The sequence below is a fragment of the Vombatus ursinus genome, unplaced genomic scaffold (assembly GCF_900497805.2).
Source record: "Vombatus ursinus unplaced genomic scaffold, bare-nosed wombat genome assembly UNPS02014786.1, whole genome shotgun sequence".
NCBI classification, from domain to species: domain Eukaryota; kingdom Metazoa; phylum Chordata; class Mammalia; order Diprotodontia; family Vombatidae; genus Vombatus; species Vombatus ursinus.
The window spans coordinates 15,019,163-15,035,530 of record NW_020954564.1 but is presented as its reverse complement, the minus strand read 5'-3'; the positions used below and the strand labels follow the sequence as shown (position 1 = coordinate 15,035,530).

General features: G+C 37.8%; 1 protein-coding gene across 5 annotated transcripts in view; it reads right to left on the bottom strand.

Annotated features, from left to right (window-relative positions):
* Positions 1–430: 430 nt before the first annotated feature.
* The window catches only part of LOC114046865 (GTPase-activating protein and VPS9 domain-containing protein 1), a 91,362-nt gene continuing 75,424 nt past the window's right edge, over positions 431–16,368 (bottom strand). For all 5 annotated transcript variants that reach the window (XM_027867426.1, XM_027867427.1, XM_027867428.1 and 2 more), the window contains 7 exons: positions 14,656–14,765; positions 12,447–12,606; positions 10,709–10,896; positions 9,587–9,800; positions 7,897–7,969; positions 4,154–4,351; positions 431–939 (listed from right to left, as the gene is read on the bottom strand). In XM_027867426.1, the coding sequence (XP_027723227.1) occupies positions 799–939; positions 4,154–4,351; positions 7,897–7,969; positions 9,587–9,800; positions 10,709–10,896; positions 12,447–12,606; positions 14,656–14,765 (1,084 nt within the window). In that variant the 3' untranslated portion in view covers positions 431–798. The remainder of the gene's footprint in view (positions 940–4,153; positions 4,352–7,896; positions 7,970–9,586; positions 9,801–10,708; positions 10,897–12,446; positions 12,607–14,655; positions 14,766–16,368) is intronic.

The following is a 16,368-nucleotide window of genomic DNA, read 5'->3' as shown; positions in this document are numbered from 1 at the left end:
CATCTCTTTTATGTGCAGCTCCCAAACCTCCATGGTGAAAGATTCAAAAATTTACACTTGCCGTCAACTGTAGCACTGCACGCATCAAACTCTTGGAAAGTTCAATAAACTACCTTGTATTTTAATAAATATTTATGGTTTTTTGTTTTAAGCTCAGCTTAAGTTCTTTAGAGGAAACCATATCACAACAGGGTTATGGCACAACCTACTGTCAAGACACAGAAGTTCCTTGTTTACGAAAGAGTCTGAAGATGTCCATAGTACAACAAATATAAATATATATACTATATTTACATTTCCTTCTCAGCTTCTCAATTTAGGTATATAGATTCAGAGATAATGCCACTTATGTTTCAACTATTATAAACCTTCAGGTTCAGTGGGTGTTTTCTTACCAATACTAGATATCTTAAAAGAGGTGACCTGGTCCTTTTTTTTTTTTTTTTTTTTTAGAAAAAGAAAGAATGGCTATCCATGAATGATTACCTAGGAATTTTCCCAAGAGGTTTTTATATTCCAAAATACCTGAAAAATGTGGTCCCTTGTTGCAGCTCTAGCCTCTACTGAGAGTGGGGAGAATAAAATATGCAACCCAGAAATAGGAACGGGGGGGAAAAAAAAGAAAAGAAAACCTGCTAGTTAACTCATTAATCTGTTTAGTAAAGATCTGGTTGAAAATGCCTGAACTCTGTACAATATACAAGGACAATCTTCAGCCTGCTAAGCAGCTGGTGAGTATTATTTAAAAGATTCTGCTCCCCTAAACAGTCTGCCTGCACTAGCAGGCTTCAGAGTAGGTCACTTCCGGTCATCAATGGTTTTAATGAATTCAACTGCTGCTGTGAATTGCATCCACCAATACGATTCTTCTCCGGACAAACAGCTAGCATAAAAGCTACTGATGTACTGAACAGTAGACAGTAAACAGGGTGGGTTTGCCTGGAAGAAAAACAACAAATACAAATTAATCTAAAGATCAACTCACATTTCTTCAGTACTTTAAGGATTACAACATGCTTTTCCCCAGAACCACTTTGTAAGGGAGGCTAAGTATCATTCCCAGCCAAGGACCCCTCCAGATGGTTGTTTTTCTTTTTATTCAGGCAGCCAGGTGGTAGAGTAGATAGAGTACCAGACCTGGAGCAAGGAAAACCCAAGTTCAAATATGACCTCCAACACTTACTAGCTGTGTGACCTTGGGCAGTCACTTAACTTCTGACTGCCTCAGTTTCCTCATCTATAAAATGGAGATAAGAATAGCACCTACATCCCAGGCTTGTTGTGAGAACCAAATGAGATAATACTTGTAAAGTACATAGCACAACACTGGGCACACAGTAAGCACTACATAAAGTTAGCTATTATTTTAATTATTATATTATTTTTATTGTTGTTGTTAAACAGAATCCAAATGAATTTTTTTCTCTGTGTTAAATATAAAGTCTTCCACATGGTTTAAAAAAATCAACTTCAGAAGTACAAGAAGAGGCAGCAGGGGTGCCTAGAGAGAAGTTCAGCTGGACAAGACAAAGAAGATGTAATACACTGTCAGATGAGATCACTTTACTAAGTATTGCTGCTTGACTTTTTCCGCTGTTACACAGGAGGGTTAAATCTGAAGGGGTTCTGCTTCCTGCCCTCCTCAGAAATTGCCATGTTGCAAAGACAAAAGGTATGAAAACTTATTTTTTAAGACAATCTGGGGGTTTACTGGATTACAAGCTCCATGAGCTATATCCAACTAACTACATGCCTGGCCAAAAATCTAAGAAAGCTAATGGGGCCTTAACCTCCATTAAAAGAGGTACAGTGACTAGCACAGAACTAGGGAGGCAACAATCTTGTTCTACTCTGCCCCAGTCAGGTCACACAGCCCCTATTAAGGTCAGGGTTATTTTAGGAAGGACACTGGTAAATTATAATTTCAGGAGGAAGGTAATCACAACAGTGAATGGTCTCGTGATCACAACTTATGAGAATTGGTTGAAGGAAATTGTAATGTTGAATCTGGAGAAAAGAAAAGTTAGGGAGAATATAACAGCTATTTTTAAGTAAATGAAAGGCTCTAATGTGAAAGAAGGAAGAGATTTTGTCTTTCGGGCAGTACTGCAAAAAGGAAAATTTGTGTTTGATGATGTTTCTTAACTATTAATGCTAAGTGGAATGGGCCACCTCAAGAACACTTCCCCTCACTCAAAGTCCTCAAGCAAAAGCTGGATGACCACTTGGGACACTGTATAATGCGAAAATTTTTCAAGTATGCTTTGGAATGAATAATGGCTGAGGTCCCTTTTATCTAGGAAATTCTGGACTCTTCCTCTCCTCTCCAAAATTAGGTGGCTCCATCTTAGTTCACTGGCAGTTATGTACCCTGGGTACAATAAAAAAAGGACTCCTTCCCTAGGCCCAGCAGCAGCAAGCTATACTCACTTCTCTGTGTTCAGAGCAATGAATGAGTTATCCTCTAATTCTTCCCACTCATGTAGTTCAGATTCATAAAAGAAAAAAAGGGCCCTTTAAACGCCCCCCCAATAAAATTTGGATAGGATCAAGGTACCACAGAAGCTGTGGAGCACTAAAACTAAGCTAAGCAAAAATCTGATAATAAACTATTGGGAAAGGAAGGCTTTTGACTCCAGTCTAAACACATTTAGTTTGTTACTCATTTTTAAAAAGGAGTTAGTGAGAAAGTTCCTAAGTTACACCTTAGACATTTATTTAAAAGCTGTTCTAAAATACCACTGAAACCTTTGTTTACTACTATTAAATTCTACTAGTTTAATAGCACTTTTAATAAATAAGGTATAAAAAGCTCAGAGTTGTAAATTTAGAAGAAATTAACCCTAAAAGGTCCAGGTGCAAAAAATGATGCAAAAATATAATTTTATTTCAAAAGAAAATTTTCATCTTATCTACTTGCCTTAAAGATTAAAAATAAAAAATGCAGGGGCAGCTAGTTGGCGCAGTGGATAGAGCACTGGCTCTGGAGTCAGGAGGACCTGAGTTCACATCCAGCCTCAGACACTTGACACTTACTAGCTGTGTGACACGGGGCAAGTCACTTAACCCTGATTGCCTCGCCAAAAAAAAAAAAAAAAAAAGCAGTACAGCAATTGACACAGCTTGGTCCTTCAAAGTATTCTTAAATTTTGGTCCCTCTAGGATTAAGCAGGCAGAACAAAGCCTAAATCATGCAGTTTATACAATATTGCCACAGTATGCACCAATGCCACCACTGGCATATCTAAAAACTAAATGATTCTTTCTTAAAAAAAAAGTACATAAACATTCTGAAATGTGAAAATGTAAACATCAAAGTGACAGCAAATATTATGATTATCTATTAAATCTAGAGTTTAATGTAACAAATAATTACATTCTTAAAATTAATAGGTGAGAGAGCTAATAAATTCAATATAGTATGTGGCAAGTACCACAAAACAATATTTATGCATGTGAATTAACAAAGGCAACAATAAGAGAAATATGCATTATCTGTTTACCTATAGGTCATGGATTCTGACACTGTTTTAGAAAGAATGTTTAGTCAGGAGTTGAGACTTCCCATCCTTTTCTTCTGAAAGCTCTTACTTGTCATCTAACCTCTTTTAATAACAGACCTCAAGGACACAGTCCCAGTGAACAAGAGGCAAAATATCTTTGGGAGCAAATTAGACCTTGAAACCTGCGAATGTGGGCTATTTTTTACTACCATCATATAGCTCAAACGACAGTCCAATGAGACAATGCACATAGTGCTTTGTAAATATCAGATTTTATCTTCATTTGCATCCTTCATTTTACCTAGCTTCTGTTGCTTAACATACCCACTAGGCTATTATTGTATTTAACAGTGGTAATTGAGTGACCTTTATAATAAAAGACATCACCAATGACACAAAAACCAGAAAAAGACTCAAGCTAATCACATAGTGAGAGTGCAGGAAAACAAGACAGCTTAATGCTGCTGTACAGGTATTCTCAAGACACGCCTGTAGGGGCACTAGGGGGCTCCCCAAAGGAGGACTTACTGAAAGATGTGGACAAAAATCACATCACAAAGGAAGGCAAGGAGGGGCTATGATTTGCGTCAGTAGAGTAACCTCACCAATGATATCAGAAATCTTTGGAAGTATGTAAGTAGTTGGCTCACCTTTATCAAAACAAACACCAGAACAGGAACAAAATCATCTGCTCCAGGGACTGAATCTTCATTGGCCAGACTCAGCAGGTTCATAATTGTGGAGCACATTCTCAGGATGCACTGCACTTTGTCCCTAGGGGTCTTATAAGCACTTATTGTACGGATTTCAGATTGTGCAGATGGCCATGGTGCCTCCCGAAGATACACCTAAAGGGGAGAAGAGATTCATATTCTGATATATCAGCCTAAATAGGACCCACCACCAGCAACAGACAATGGAAGACTATAGTGTACAAATATGCTATTTTCACATCAGTAACTCTTAATAAGTACAAGTACAGAAGAATAAAATTTTCATTGCCAGAATAAAACTGATCTACTTTGTCTATAAAGAAGCTTCTATGGAAATCAGCTTTTCAATCACACCAGGTGACAGAATCTCAGATTTGAAAGAAACCTCAAAGATGAGCTAGAGCAGGGGTGGAGAACCTGTGGCCTCAAGGCCACGTGTGGCCTGTAGGTCATTGGGTGAGGCCTTTTGACTGGGTCCAAGTTTTTATAAAACAAATCCTTTCATTAAGGGGATCTGTTCGATGACATGTGAATTCAGTCGAAGGGCCACACTTGGGGACCTAGAAGGCCACATGAAGCTGCAGGTTCCCCACCCGTACCCTAGAGAAAAGTGCATCGAGTCCTTTTCTGAAGTAAGAATCCTTTCTACAACATCCCCCATGGTAGTTAGCTAGCCTCTGCATGAAGATTTCTAATAATATGTAAATTCATTCTCTCCCACAACAGTCCATTCCATTCTAGGAAAGCTCTAATTTGGGGAAAGTTTTCATTACCTTGAATTAAAATCTGCCTCTATGAAACTCCTCACAATTGTTCCTATTTATACTCCATGGGATCAAGCAAAACAAATTAAATCCCTTTCCACATAATAACCCATAAATACAGCTACCATGTTCAGAAGTTTATCCTTTTCCAAGCTAATTTGGTGTTGTTGTTGAGTTGTTTTAGTCATATCCAACTCTTCGTGACCAATTTGGGATTTTCTTGGAGAAGATATTGGAGTAGTTTGCCATTTCCTTCTGCAATTCATTTTACAGATGAGGAAACAGAGGCAAACAGGATTAAATGACTTGCCCAGGGTCATATAGCTAGCAGGTGTCTGAGGCCACATTTGAACTCAGGTCCTCCTGACTCCAGGCTCAGTGCTCTACGCACTATGGCACCACCTGGCTGCCCTCCAAGCTAAACAAATCTTTAAATACTTGCCAAGTCCTCTCTCTTCTCCAAGCTGAACTTCCCTAATTCCTATAACCAGTCCCCAGACAGCATGGTTTTCAGTTCCTTCATCATACTTGCCACACTCCTTCACATATGTTTCAGCTGTCTCTCCCCTTCCAAAAATGTAAAGCCTAAAATAACACTCCAGTTTTGGTCTGACCAGGTGAGAGGACAAAAGTATAATTGCTTCCCTTTTTTCAGCCAATTAATAAGTCCCTATTGTGTGCTAGGCGCTGTCATATGTGGTGGTTTGTTTTTTTTTTTTTTTTTTTGCTAGTCAATGGGGTTAAATGACTTGCCCAGGGTCACATAGCTAGTGAGTACTGTGTGTGTCTGAGGCTACATTTGAACTCAGGTCCTCCTGACTCCGAGGCTGGTGCTCTATCCACTGAGCTACCTAGCTGCCCCTAGGCACTGTCATATGTACAGGGACTATAAACATAAATCGAAATACTCTTCACCTAAAGGAACTAATATTTCATTAAAAAATAAAAGAGGTATTCATTTGTATATGCATGTGTGTGTATGACACGATATAATTTTACAGTAGAAACACTATCAATTCAGTGGGTCAGGAAAGGCCTCATGAAGGATATGGTGTCTGAGTAGAGTTTTGAAGGAAGCTGGAGATTTCAACAAGTGGTGGTGAGAAGAGGGTGAATTCCAGGCCTGGAGGACAGCCTACACTAAGGCGCAAAGAGGCAAAATGGACTAGGATGTGTAAGGAATGGGGAGAGGGCCAGAGTGTGAGGACTGTAGAGAGCACAAAAGAGAGTAATTTGCGAGAAGCCTAGAAAGGTAAGTTGGCAGTAGGTTGTAAAGGGCTTTAAACACCAAAGAGAAGAGTTTGCATTTGTTACTGTAGGTGAGAAGGAATCTTTGGAGCTTATTGAGCAAGGGTCTTCCCCTGAAGACGTTCCCCAAAACATGTCTGTTTCCGAACACCAGACTCCTAGGAGCACAATTTAAGATCACACTGACTATTGTGGTCACTGCATCACACCTCTGTCTGATACTGAGCTAGAAGCCTATTTAAAACCATAGTTCTCTTTCACATAAACTGCTGACAGTTACTATCTTGCTCATTCTGCACCTGTAAAATTGATGTTTTTTAACTTCAAGTAGACTTTACAGTCTTTCACATTTAATTTCATCCAATAAGATCTGGTCCATTTTTCCAGTCTTTCAAGATCTTGCTAATAAGTTCCAATTTTGTCATGCAATGAACTGTAGAATGCACTATACTTTTTAAAATGTTCACAGAGATATAATTCATTACTTCAAGATTCATGATTTTGTCATGCTTATAACTCCTCCATGTCTTAGAAGGTGGTTATAAAAGTTGCTATGGGCAAAAAAAGAAGAAGAAATCCCCTAGTGGCCACATTCTGGTAGCTCTCCATACTTAATTAGATTGGTCTAAACCCTCATACAGCCAGTCCTTAAAGCCTTTCAAGTCAGTAAAGCCTGCTAATAGCATAGTATTTGAGAGCCCAAGGTTACTCACAAGCCATAGAGAGGTATCTATGGAAGACTTCAGTGGAGATGTGTCCATAAATAATAAAAGAAAAATGGCTCTGAGCCTGGGGAACTGAGAGCTCCAAGGAACTAGCTTCCTTATGCCATCAGACTGGAACTTATCCCATTTTGAGGAAAGGATTCAAAATGTATTTAAACAAGTTACTGGCATAAGTTACTAAATCACAGATATGTTAAGTACTATCTCTCAAATAGGAGAAATCTAAGTTCTCAATCCAAGTTTTCCACTCAAATATTCTTCTCATCTCTTCAACATTGTATTATTCCAAGAGCACTTCCAACTCTGAAATTCTATGTTCTAAGGTTCCTTCTAACGCTAATATTCAATGTTTTATGTTCCAGGCAGGACATTTTGTATTTATTATTCTAATATCCCATGATTCCATAAAACTAGAACGCATAAATATCTTGAATTATTTCTATGTCTTCTTTTATGATAAAGATAAATGACAATTTGTCAGAGAATTAACAAAAAAAGAAACAGCTTTTAGATTGTGTCACTAATTTAATCTGCTCTCCTATGATAGCAACCCCAGAACTACCTTAGATATTTAAACACCTGTAAGGTATCTTATCCCCATTTTGCAGATGAAGAAGTGGACTAAGAGGTTAAGTGATGTGCTCAAGTTAACTGGTCCCAAAGTCATTATGAAAAACTGTGTTTTTTGACTGCAACTTTTTCCACCAGACCACACTGTTTTTCTGTATCCAAGGTACTATTTGGTGGTATCTGGTACACAGAACAACCACTTTAAGGCACAACAGAGTCTTGAAACCTAATGAGCAATTTAAAAATTAAATAATAATAGTGCTATAGATCTTAGAATATTAATTATTTGAAAGCTGGTAATCTAAAATTGCTAAATAACCTTTACTAATACCCAACCCTTCTAGATAAACTGGAGTTTGTTGTATTATATTACCTCAGGTATCTGAAGTGCTTTATGATTTGCAGTCACTACTTTGGACAATCTCTGGATATGCTCATGAAGAACCCTAAAAACAACAACAACAACAAAAATATTTCAATAGTTGTAACTCATTTCTTCAGGTTTATACGCATCTTGTTTGTAGATATGGATTAGAATGACAACACGAGTTGCTTTTAAATTTTATCTTTCAAAATATATTTAAAATTCCATATAAAAGTCAAGTATACAAACTGCTTGGAGTATACTGAGACTCATTTACAGATGGACCAATATTATCATTATCATGACTATAACAATATCACTATCAATAATATAATATAGAATTAATGATAATGACCCAACTATTCCAGAAAGCAATTTGAAATCATGCTAGAAAAGTGACTAAAATAGTTATACGCTTTGACCAAGTAACTCCATTCACTATTAGGCATATAACTATCTCTCATGAAGTATAAGACAGAAAGAAAAGTTCTATATACATAAAGATATCCATAGTGTCATCTTTTGTGACATTAAAAAACTGGAAACAAATCACGTTCCTATCAACTGGGGAATGAAATAAATTGAGGCATATATTTAAATACAAAGGAATATTAATGTGCTATAAGAAATGACAAATAAGGGGGGCAGCTAGATGGCGCAGTGGATAGAACACTGGCCCTAGAGTCAAGAGGACCTGAGTTCAAATCCGGCCTCAGACACATAACACTCACTAGCTGTGTGACCCTGGGCAAGTCACTTAACCCCACTGCCTAGCAAAAAATAAAAAAATAAATGACAAATATGAAGAATACAGAAAAACATGAGAAGACATATGAACTGATGAACAGTGAAATAAGCAGAACTAGGAAAACAATAAGTACAGTGAAAACAATATAAAGAAAATGAAGAAAACCTCCAAAGTAAATGGTTTGTAGAAATGATAAACAAGCTTGGCCCTAGAAAAAAGTTGAAAAATTGCACCTCTCTTTCACTCCAGACTATGGATGTAGAATGTAGTTTATACCGTCAGTCATGGTTGATGTGTTGATTAATTTTGCTGAACTATATTTTTTTTTCCTCTCTCTTTCAAATCTTTGTTACAAAAAATGGCTCAGGGGAAAGAGTATATTCAGAAACAATATATTCAAAAACAAAAGATATCAGTAAAAAGATAAATTTTTTAAAGCCTTAAAGCTCTCTAAAAAATACATAATGATGGCTTGTATCACAATTAAGCTTACAAGGTATTCTATACAAATTATATGATTTGATCTTCAGATCAACTCTGTGACAATGGTAGTGCAAATATTTTTAGAAGCATTATAATATGCCTTTTTTCTTCAAAAGAAGTCTTTTGCTTTATAAGATAAATACTATACATGCTGGCTGGACGGCCTGCTTAGAGTCTCATTTAGATGGTACAATAATAATTACCCTCACTCTCTTAGTCAGAATATGCAAAGCATTTACCTCACAACAGGCTTGTAAGACAGGTAAGGTAGGTATTATTACCCACAATTTACAAATGAGGAAACTGAGGGTCAAAGAGGTGAAATGAATTGTTACATGACTAATAAAAAGTGGAACTGGGGCTCAAACTCACAGATTCTGATCTAGTGCCCACAACTCTCCACAAAGATATTTAGCCAATTTCTAGATAGGCCAGCAAACATAAGCACAGAACAATGTTTTTACTCACTGGTCACGGAGAATGTCTCCATCTTGGTTAGGATAGAAGGCAAGCTTGAAAATTCGGTTCATCACACTTCGCTCAATTGCCATCTGAGCATCCTGGAGCTGTTCCTCACTAGCATTCTGCCAGATGACATCCTGAGCCATGGCACCATATAAAAACTGCAGGAAATCTTCTACCTGAGCTGTCTTATCATCAGCTGCTGTGAGCTTCTGAAAGTCTTCAATGCAAAACAACCCACAAAGTGGAAATTAGGGAGGAAGAAAAAAAAAAAGCTTACTCTGGCTACAATCCCAGCTGCCAACTAAAAAAGATGCCAAATTCTCTTGTAGTCCCAGGTCTCTGTTTTTTCCTGATTTTAAGAATAATTACAATGAATGTGGTGAGAGCAGGACAAAAGGTGAGTATGTAAAAAGTTAAGGATGCGAGGGTACGAACTCTCTTGCTCAGAAATCTTCAGTAATTCCTTAGCCTAAAAGGTGAACTACCAACTACCTGGCCTGACATTCAAGGTCCCTTAAATTCTGGCTCTAAACTATCTGTCTAGCCTTTGCTGACTCTAGATTTTCGCCAAACCGGACTACCTGTTCTCTCCTATCTCCTGTCCTCTCCTGCTCGCCTACATTTTACCCTCAACATTTCCCATGCTTGACACATAATCCCTCTTCATCACCATCTACTGCAATCTTACCCTTCCTTCAAAGATACAGTTCATGTGCCAAGTCTATCATAAAAACTAATACATGCCCTACCTTCCAGTTAAAAATTATCATTTCCCCTCAAATTTTCCTAAAACACTTCACATTACTCATCATTATAACATTCAACCTTTTCTCACACTTATTTGTGTGTATCTATCTCCCCTATTAAGGCAGGAATGATATTGCTAATAATAGTAATATCCTTGAGGGAAGGGAAGATGATGCTAATAATATTTAAATTTCTAACAGCACTTGTGTGCTTAAGATATCTTTACTGAATTGAAAGTTTGCATGATGCCCTAAGTCACAGAGCTAGAAGCATTAAGACTGGGATATGAACCCTAGGTCTCGTCTCTAATCACAGGTTCCATGTAATCTGTCAGCAGATAGAACCACAAATCTCAAACTCAAATCCTAAGTCATTTACCTTGAATGAATTCCCGAATCTTCTTCTCTTTGCTCTCCAGCAATAATCTCACACAAACTGTGGTAAAGTACCGGTTAGCCACCTCTTTGTCTCGCAAAACCCTCTGCAACAGCCTTTCCAGATGGGCCTGTGTGGTCTGTAGCCCCTGGCGACAACGAGTGAGGTAAGCGATATATGGGGCTCTTTTCCTAAAAGAAGAAATGCTTTGAAAAACACCAGAAATAGACTAGCACAACATATAAAATATCTTTCAGGATCAAGATTTCCTCTTCATGAAGAAGTTGTTTTCTAGGCATCTGTTCATAAACCAATAGGTCACAGTACAACCATTCTTCTTGAACAATACACAGAGATCATCAAATCTGGAAGGGGCCTTAAAGAGCCAAAGAGATGATGATGGTGAGGAGGAGAGATGATTTCTGCCTTTATATATCTGAAGGGTTTTCATAGAGGAAAACTTCCTATCAATTAGAACAGACCAAAAGCAAAATGAGCTCTACCAGAAGACAGTAAGTTTCTAATGATCAGAAATCTTCAAACAAGAGACTATAGAGAAGATTCCTGCTTTGGCCAAGGGTTAAACTATTATGATAACCAAGGTCTCTTCCAACCTGAGATTCTATAGACATAGAATCTACAGAATCAGAAATCAGTCACAAGACCTGAATTCAGGGCAGTTCTGTGACCAGCTAGTTTTGTGACCTTGAACAAATGACTTCTCTTTGTCTCAGTTTCTCCATTTGTAAAATGACAGGGTTAGACGAGATGATCCCTAGGATTCTAATATTCCGCCAGAGATAATAAAAATAAAGCCAGAGAGGTAAAGTGACTTGCCCAAAGTCACAGAGTAAAGAAAGCAGAAGAGCTAGAAAGAAAATTCAGATGTGACTCAGCTCAGTCTTCTTTCTGTGGGTTACATGGCGCTGAGTCAAGCTTTGTTGTCTTGCACAGCAGCAAAGAATATCACAAACAAACCCAATGCTTTGAGACTGACTCATTAAACCCTTTTAGTAGCCTTTTCTCTACACTGTGGCTCAAGTCCTGTAAAAAGGAAACAGTGGAAAGTCATTCTATATGAGCCCACAGTAATTAACACAGTGGTAATGTTAACACAGCTCTGCGTTACTTTGACCAAAGTGGAGTAAATCTGCTCCACCCTCCTACTACCATAACCTCTTTTCCATATCAAAGCCCTCACACCCTTTATCACTATTTGTAATAACAATTCACATTTCCATAGTGCATTCAGGCCAACAAAGCACTTCCTTCACAATCCATGCCTATTTTAAAATGAAGAACCTGACTATCTATACATTTAGGAAGTACAATACAAACTCAGCCCTCCAGTCTCCAAATTCAGTGATTTTACAACTAATACAACGCAACCTTTGTTTCAAGCTGAAATAGATTCACATACGAACAGCAAATTTTTTTTAAATAAAGGGAGATTTCCCTAAATGATGCATCTATTCCAGCAATGTTGCTGTCTCTCAAACATCACCTTAAAGGTATATCCCAGGTTAGACGCTGCCAAAAACAAGCACATCTCTCCATAATGACCTCACTACAATACTAATGAAAGCACATCTGCCACTTGTTTCCATATTAAAGCTAAATCCCACCACCTTGATTCTTTTCTAAAAGATTCGACAGGAAAAAAAAAAACACATAGAGCTGAAAATTTAGTTTAAAAACTGAATGGGTTTAAAAAAAAAAACCGAATGGGTGCATAAAGTACCGGTAGTCCTCTGCAATAGATGCCAGCAGTTTCCGACAAGTTCTATTATCAAAACGTCCCACGCAGCGAATTGTTTCTTGAAGTTGAGCCATTAAGTTCTTGTCTTGTAAATTAATTGCTTCAGCTATCTGAACTTTTAAGAAGCATACAATCTCATTGTCTAACAATTAAAAAAAAAAAGCAATTTTCACTAGTGTCATGTATTACCATAAGCTTGCATAAGACAAGAATATTATCACAGCCACTACCAGTGACATTCCAGTTTGATAAGGAATCTGCTCTACCACAATGCACACAGTCTCCCAGACCACCCCTTCTCCATGCCTTAGTAGGCAATCATAGTGAGTTGCAGTGGTCAAAAAAACTTCATCATTACAGTACAGCCCTCTATTAATAAACTTTTATGCAGTTAGCTAGGGGTGGGGCTCTGAAAACACAGGGTTCATTGCCAGGCCCATATTCAAAGGTAGTGCTGGAAGTGGAATCAGGAAAACTTGAGTTCAAATCTAGCCTCAAACACTTACCAGGTATGTGACCCTGGGCAAGGGATAACCTGCCTCAGTTTCCTCATCTGTAAAATGGAAATAATAATAATAGCACCTACATCCCAGGGCTATAGTGAGGCTAAAATGAAATAATATTTCTAAAGTGCTTTGCAAACCATAAAGCACTACATCAATGCCAGCAATTATTATATAAATGCTAGTTGTACTCTGTTGGCATAGCTTTAACAGAAGCTACAGTCACTTTCAATCCATGATGAGTTATCAGAGTAGGGGTTTTTAAGAGAAAACTGCCTCTCATGTTATACATAATTGCATGATTAAAATCCTCCTCAGATGACTCATTATGACAGAATAGTAACCTTGGGCTCTTGCAGGCTACAGTACTGAAGTACAAGCTTTAGCAGGTTCCACCAACCTAGAAGAAATTCAAGGACAGGTCAGATGATGGGGCTATATGCCTGTTATCTGAGGACCAAACTATCTGAAGAGAGAATTAACAAGTGATCAGTTTTAGCCAATAGATGATGAAATTTTCAATTAGTCAATGTACATTTATTATTTTTCAGTCACAAAAACTCACAAAAATCATCTACTGAGACATGAAGGACCCTGCCATCTTTTTCAGCAGAGTAGTACACTAGTGAAATCAAAGATGCTTGGACTTTTAAAAGTAAACAATTCAGGAACATAGGAGTTAATTGGGTTTTTGTAGGTTAGATGGAGAATCTAATCGTTGTGTACAACATACTGTTCCTCAGAAAAAAAAAAACATACACTGTATTCCAAACCATCAATTTACAAATTCACTTTTGGAATAAAACTTATTCACAAGTTGGGAATTATATTTATGGTAGTATATTTATTTCCACCACCTTATTACAGAATGCTTTGTACAGATATATTAGGCCATCCTTCTCTGTGAACATGTTCACTAGACTGGAAGCTCTTGGAGAATGGAAATCATATATTATTCCATCTTTGAATCTTTCAGCACTTAACACACTTAATAAATGTTGACATGAATTATCCATGCTTTGAAGACAAAAGAAGTTTGATTATATTAGCATGGGAACTCTCTCTCCACTTTAACACAGATAATAGCCCTTCCACTTTTTTTTGAGTTACTGTGGCCAAAAAAATTACCCTCCAATAATAACTGACATTTATATAACACTTCTGTCCTAGGCACTATACTAAGCAATTTACATTTATTATCATATTTGATCCACACACCAGCCCTGGGAAATAGGTGCTATTATTATCCTCATTTTACAGGCGAGGAAACTGAGGCAAACAGAAGTTAAGTGACTTGCCCAGGGTCACACAACTAGTAAGCTGTAAGCCTCATATTTGAGGCCAGATATGAACTCAAGTCTTCCTTCGTCCACGCCCATCTGTCTGTCCACCTGTCTATCCACTGCACCATCTAGTTGCTCCAGTAATCCATTTTCTGGTGAACCTTCTGAACTTCATTATACTGTTCCTTGGCTAACACAGAGCCTATTACTGGAACAATACTCGAAGCATGCAAGAGCTTATGCTCTCTACTGACTAACCTTAAAGAACTAAAGGCCACTTCTGCACCAGCATGAGGTATCAGAATGGGTCCTCAATGAAGGGAATTGTTCATAAAGCATGCTGTTATAAGTATTAATACAGGAAAAAAAACCATGTCATTATCCACTGATCAAGCTGCACCTTACCTTCCGGATCTGTATGGTCGGGCAGACCATTCCTCGTCGAATGAGTGAGCACTGGGAAAGCAACAGAATCTGCTGAGCAAAGTGCAAGCCTCAGTTTCTTTTTGGCATCCCTAGAAGGATGTAAAAATACAGGAAATTGGTTTCATTACTCAGGGACATGAGTCTTTTATTATAATTCACTGCACAAATAAAAAACTGAGATGATACCTCTCATTGCAATTTAGAACTGGGCAGCTAGATCCAAAGAGCACATATTAATGTTCGATGTTAACAGGAAAGGCCTACTCCAGTGGAGAACCTGTGCTTGGACTTTTCCTATTCAACATTTTTATCAGTGACTTAAAGGCAAAGATGGCCTGATCAACCAATATAGAGATGAAGTGAAGCAAACACACTAGGTAATATAGAAAGTTTTCAAAAAGAACCTGACAGGCCAAAATTCTGGGCTGAAATTAATATGATATAATTTAATAGGGACAAATATAAAGTGCTGTACATGGATACAAAAAAAGTCAGCTTTCCAAGAACAAGATGAGGGAGGCATGGGTAGACAATAGTTGTTATGAGTAAGATCTAGGGGTTTTCATGGACTGCAAGCTCAATATGTGATGCGGCAGTCAAAAAAAAGCTAATACTTTTTTGAGAAAGACATTATTAAGAGAAAGAAAGATTAAGATAATGATAATAGGAATAATGAATCCTAACATGTTCTGCCCTCATCAGAGAGTATCTGAAATACTGTACTCTATTCTTGGTAAAACAGGTTTAAGAAGGGCACTGTTACCCTGGAAAGTGTCCAGAGAAGGTCAACCAGGATAGTAAAGGGCCTTGACTCCACGTTGTAAGAGGAGAGATTGAAGGAACTGGGCATATTTAGCCTATAAAAGAAAAGACTCAGGTGGGACATGATAGCTATATTCAGGTATCTGACAGCTATTTTCAAGCCTCTGAAGGGCTGGTTGTCATTTGGAGGAGGGATTAGACTTGTTCTGTTGGGCCCCAGAAGACAGAACTAGGAACAATGGGTGGTAATTGCAAAGAAGCAAATTTAGGCTAGATGTCAGGGAGAAGCTCCTGACAATTATTTGTCCAAAAGTGGAATGGCCTGCCTTGGGAAGTGATGGGATCCCTCTCTCCCTAGAGGTCTTCAAGCAGAGGCTGGACGATGACTTGTAGTGTATGTTATAGTAAAGATTTCTTCTGTATATGAGTTGGACAAGATGACTGCTGTGGCCCCTCCTAATTCTCAAATTCTGTGATTCTGTAAAATAGATCATAACTATGAACTATGAAAACATCCAAGATAGTTTTGACTAAAGAAACCCCTCAGTTAATGGGTAAAATTGGGAGGAAATGATGTTCTGATGTGGTGAAACGATAAACCAAATCTTTTTTCCAATATCTGTACAACTAGCCATTTATTTTTCAAAGGCTTTTTATTCCAAAATCATGATCATTAATAGAGAAAAAAATACCACCTGTGTCCTCAAATCCTTCAGAGTTTCTAGAAATTTATTTCAGATTTCTTTTGACTGCATCATTGTTTTCCATGTTAATCAGCAGAAGTGGCTAACAATCAGTAGACTGAGAAGTCCTGGCAGGTCTTGGTCCCATCCAGGATAGATACTCAATTAAAAGAATACACTTGTCATTTTGTCATATCATGCATGTCCATGCCTGAATCTATAAAACTCTAAAGGATTCTTCAAATAA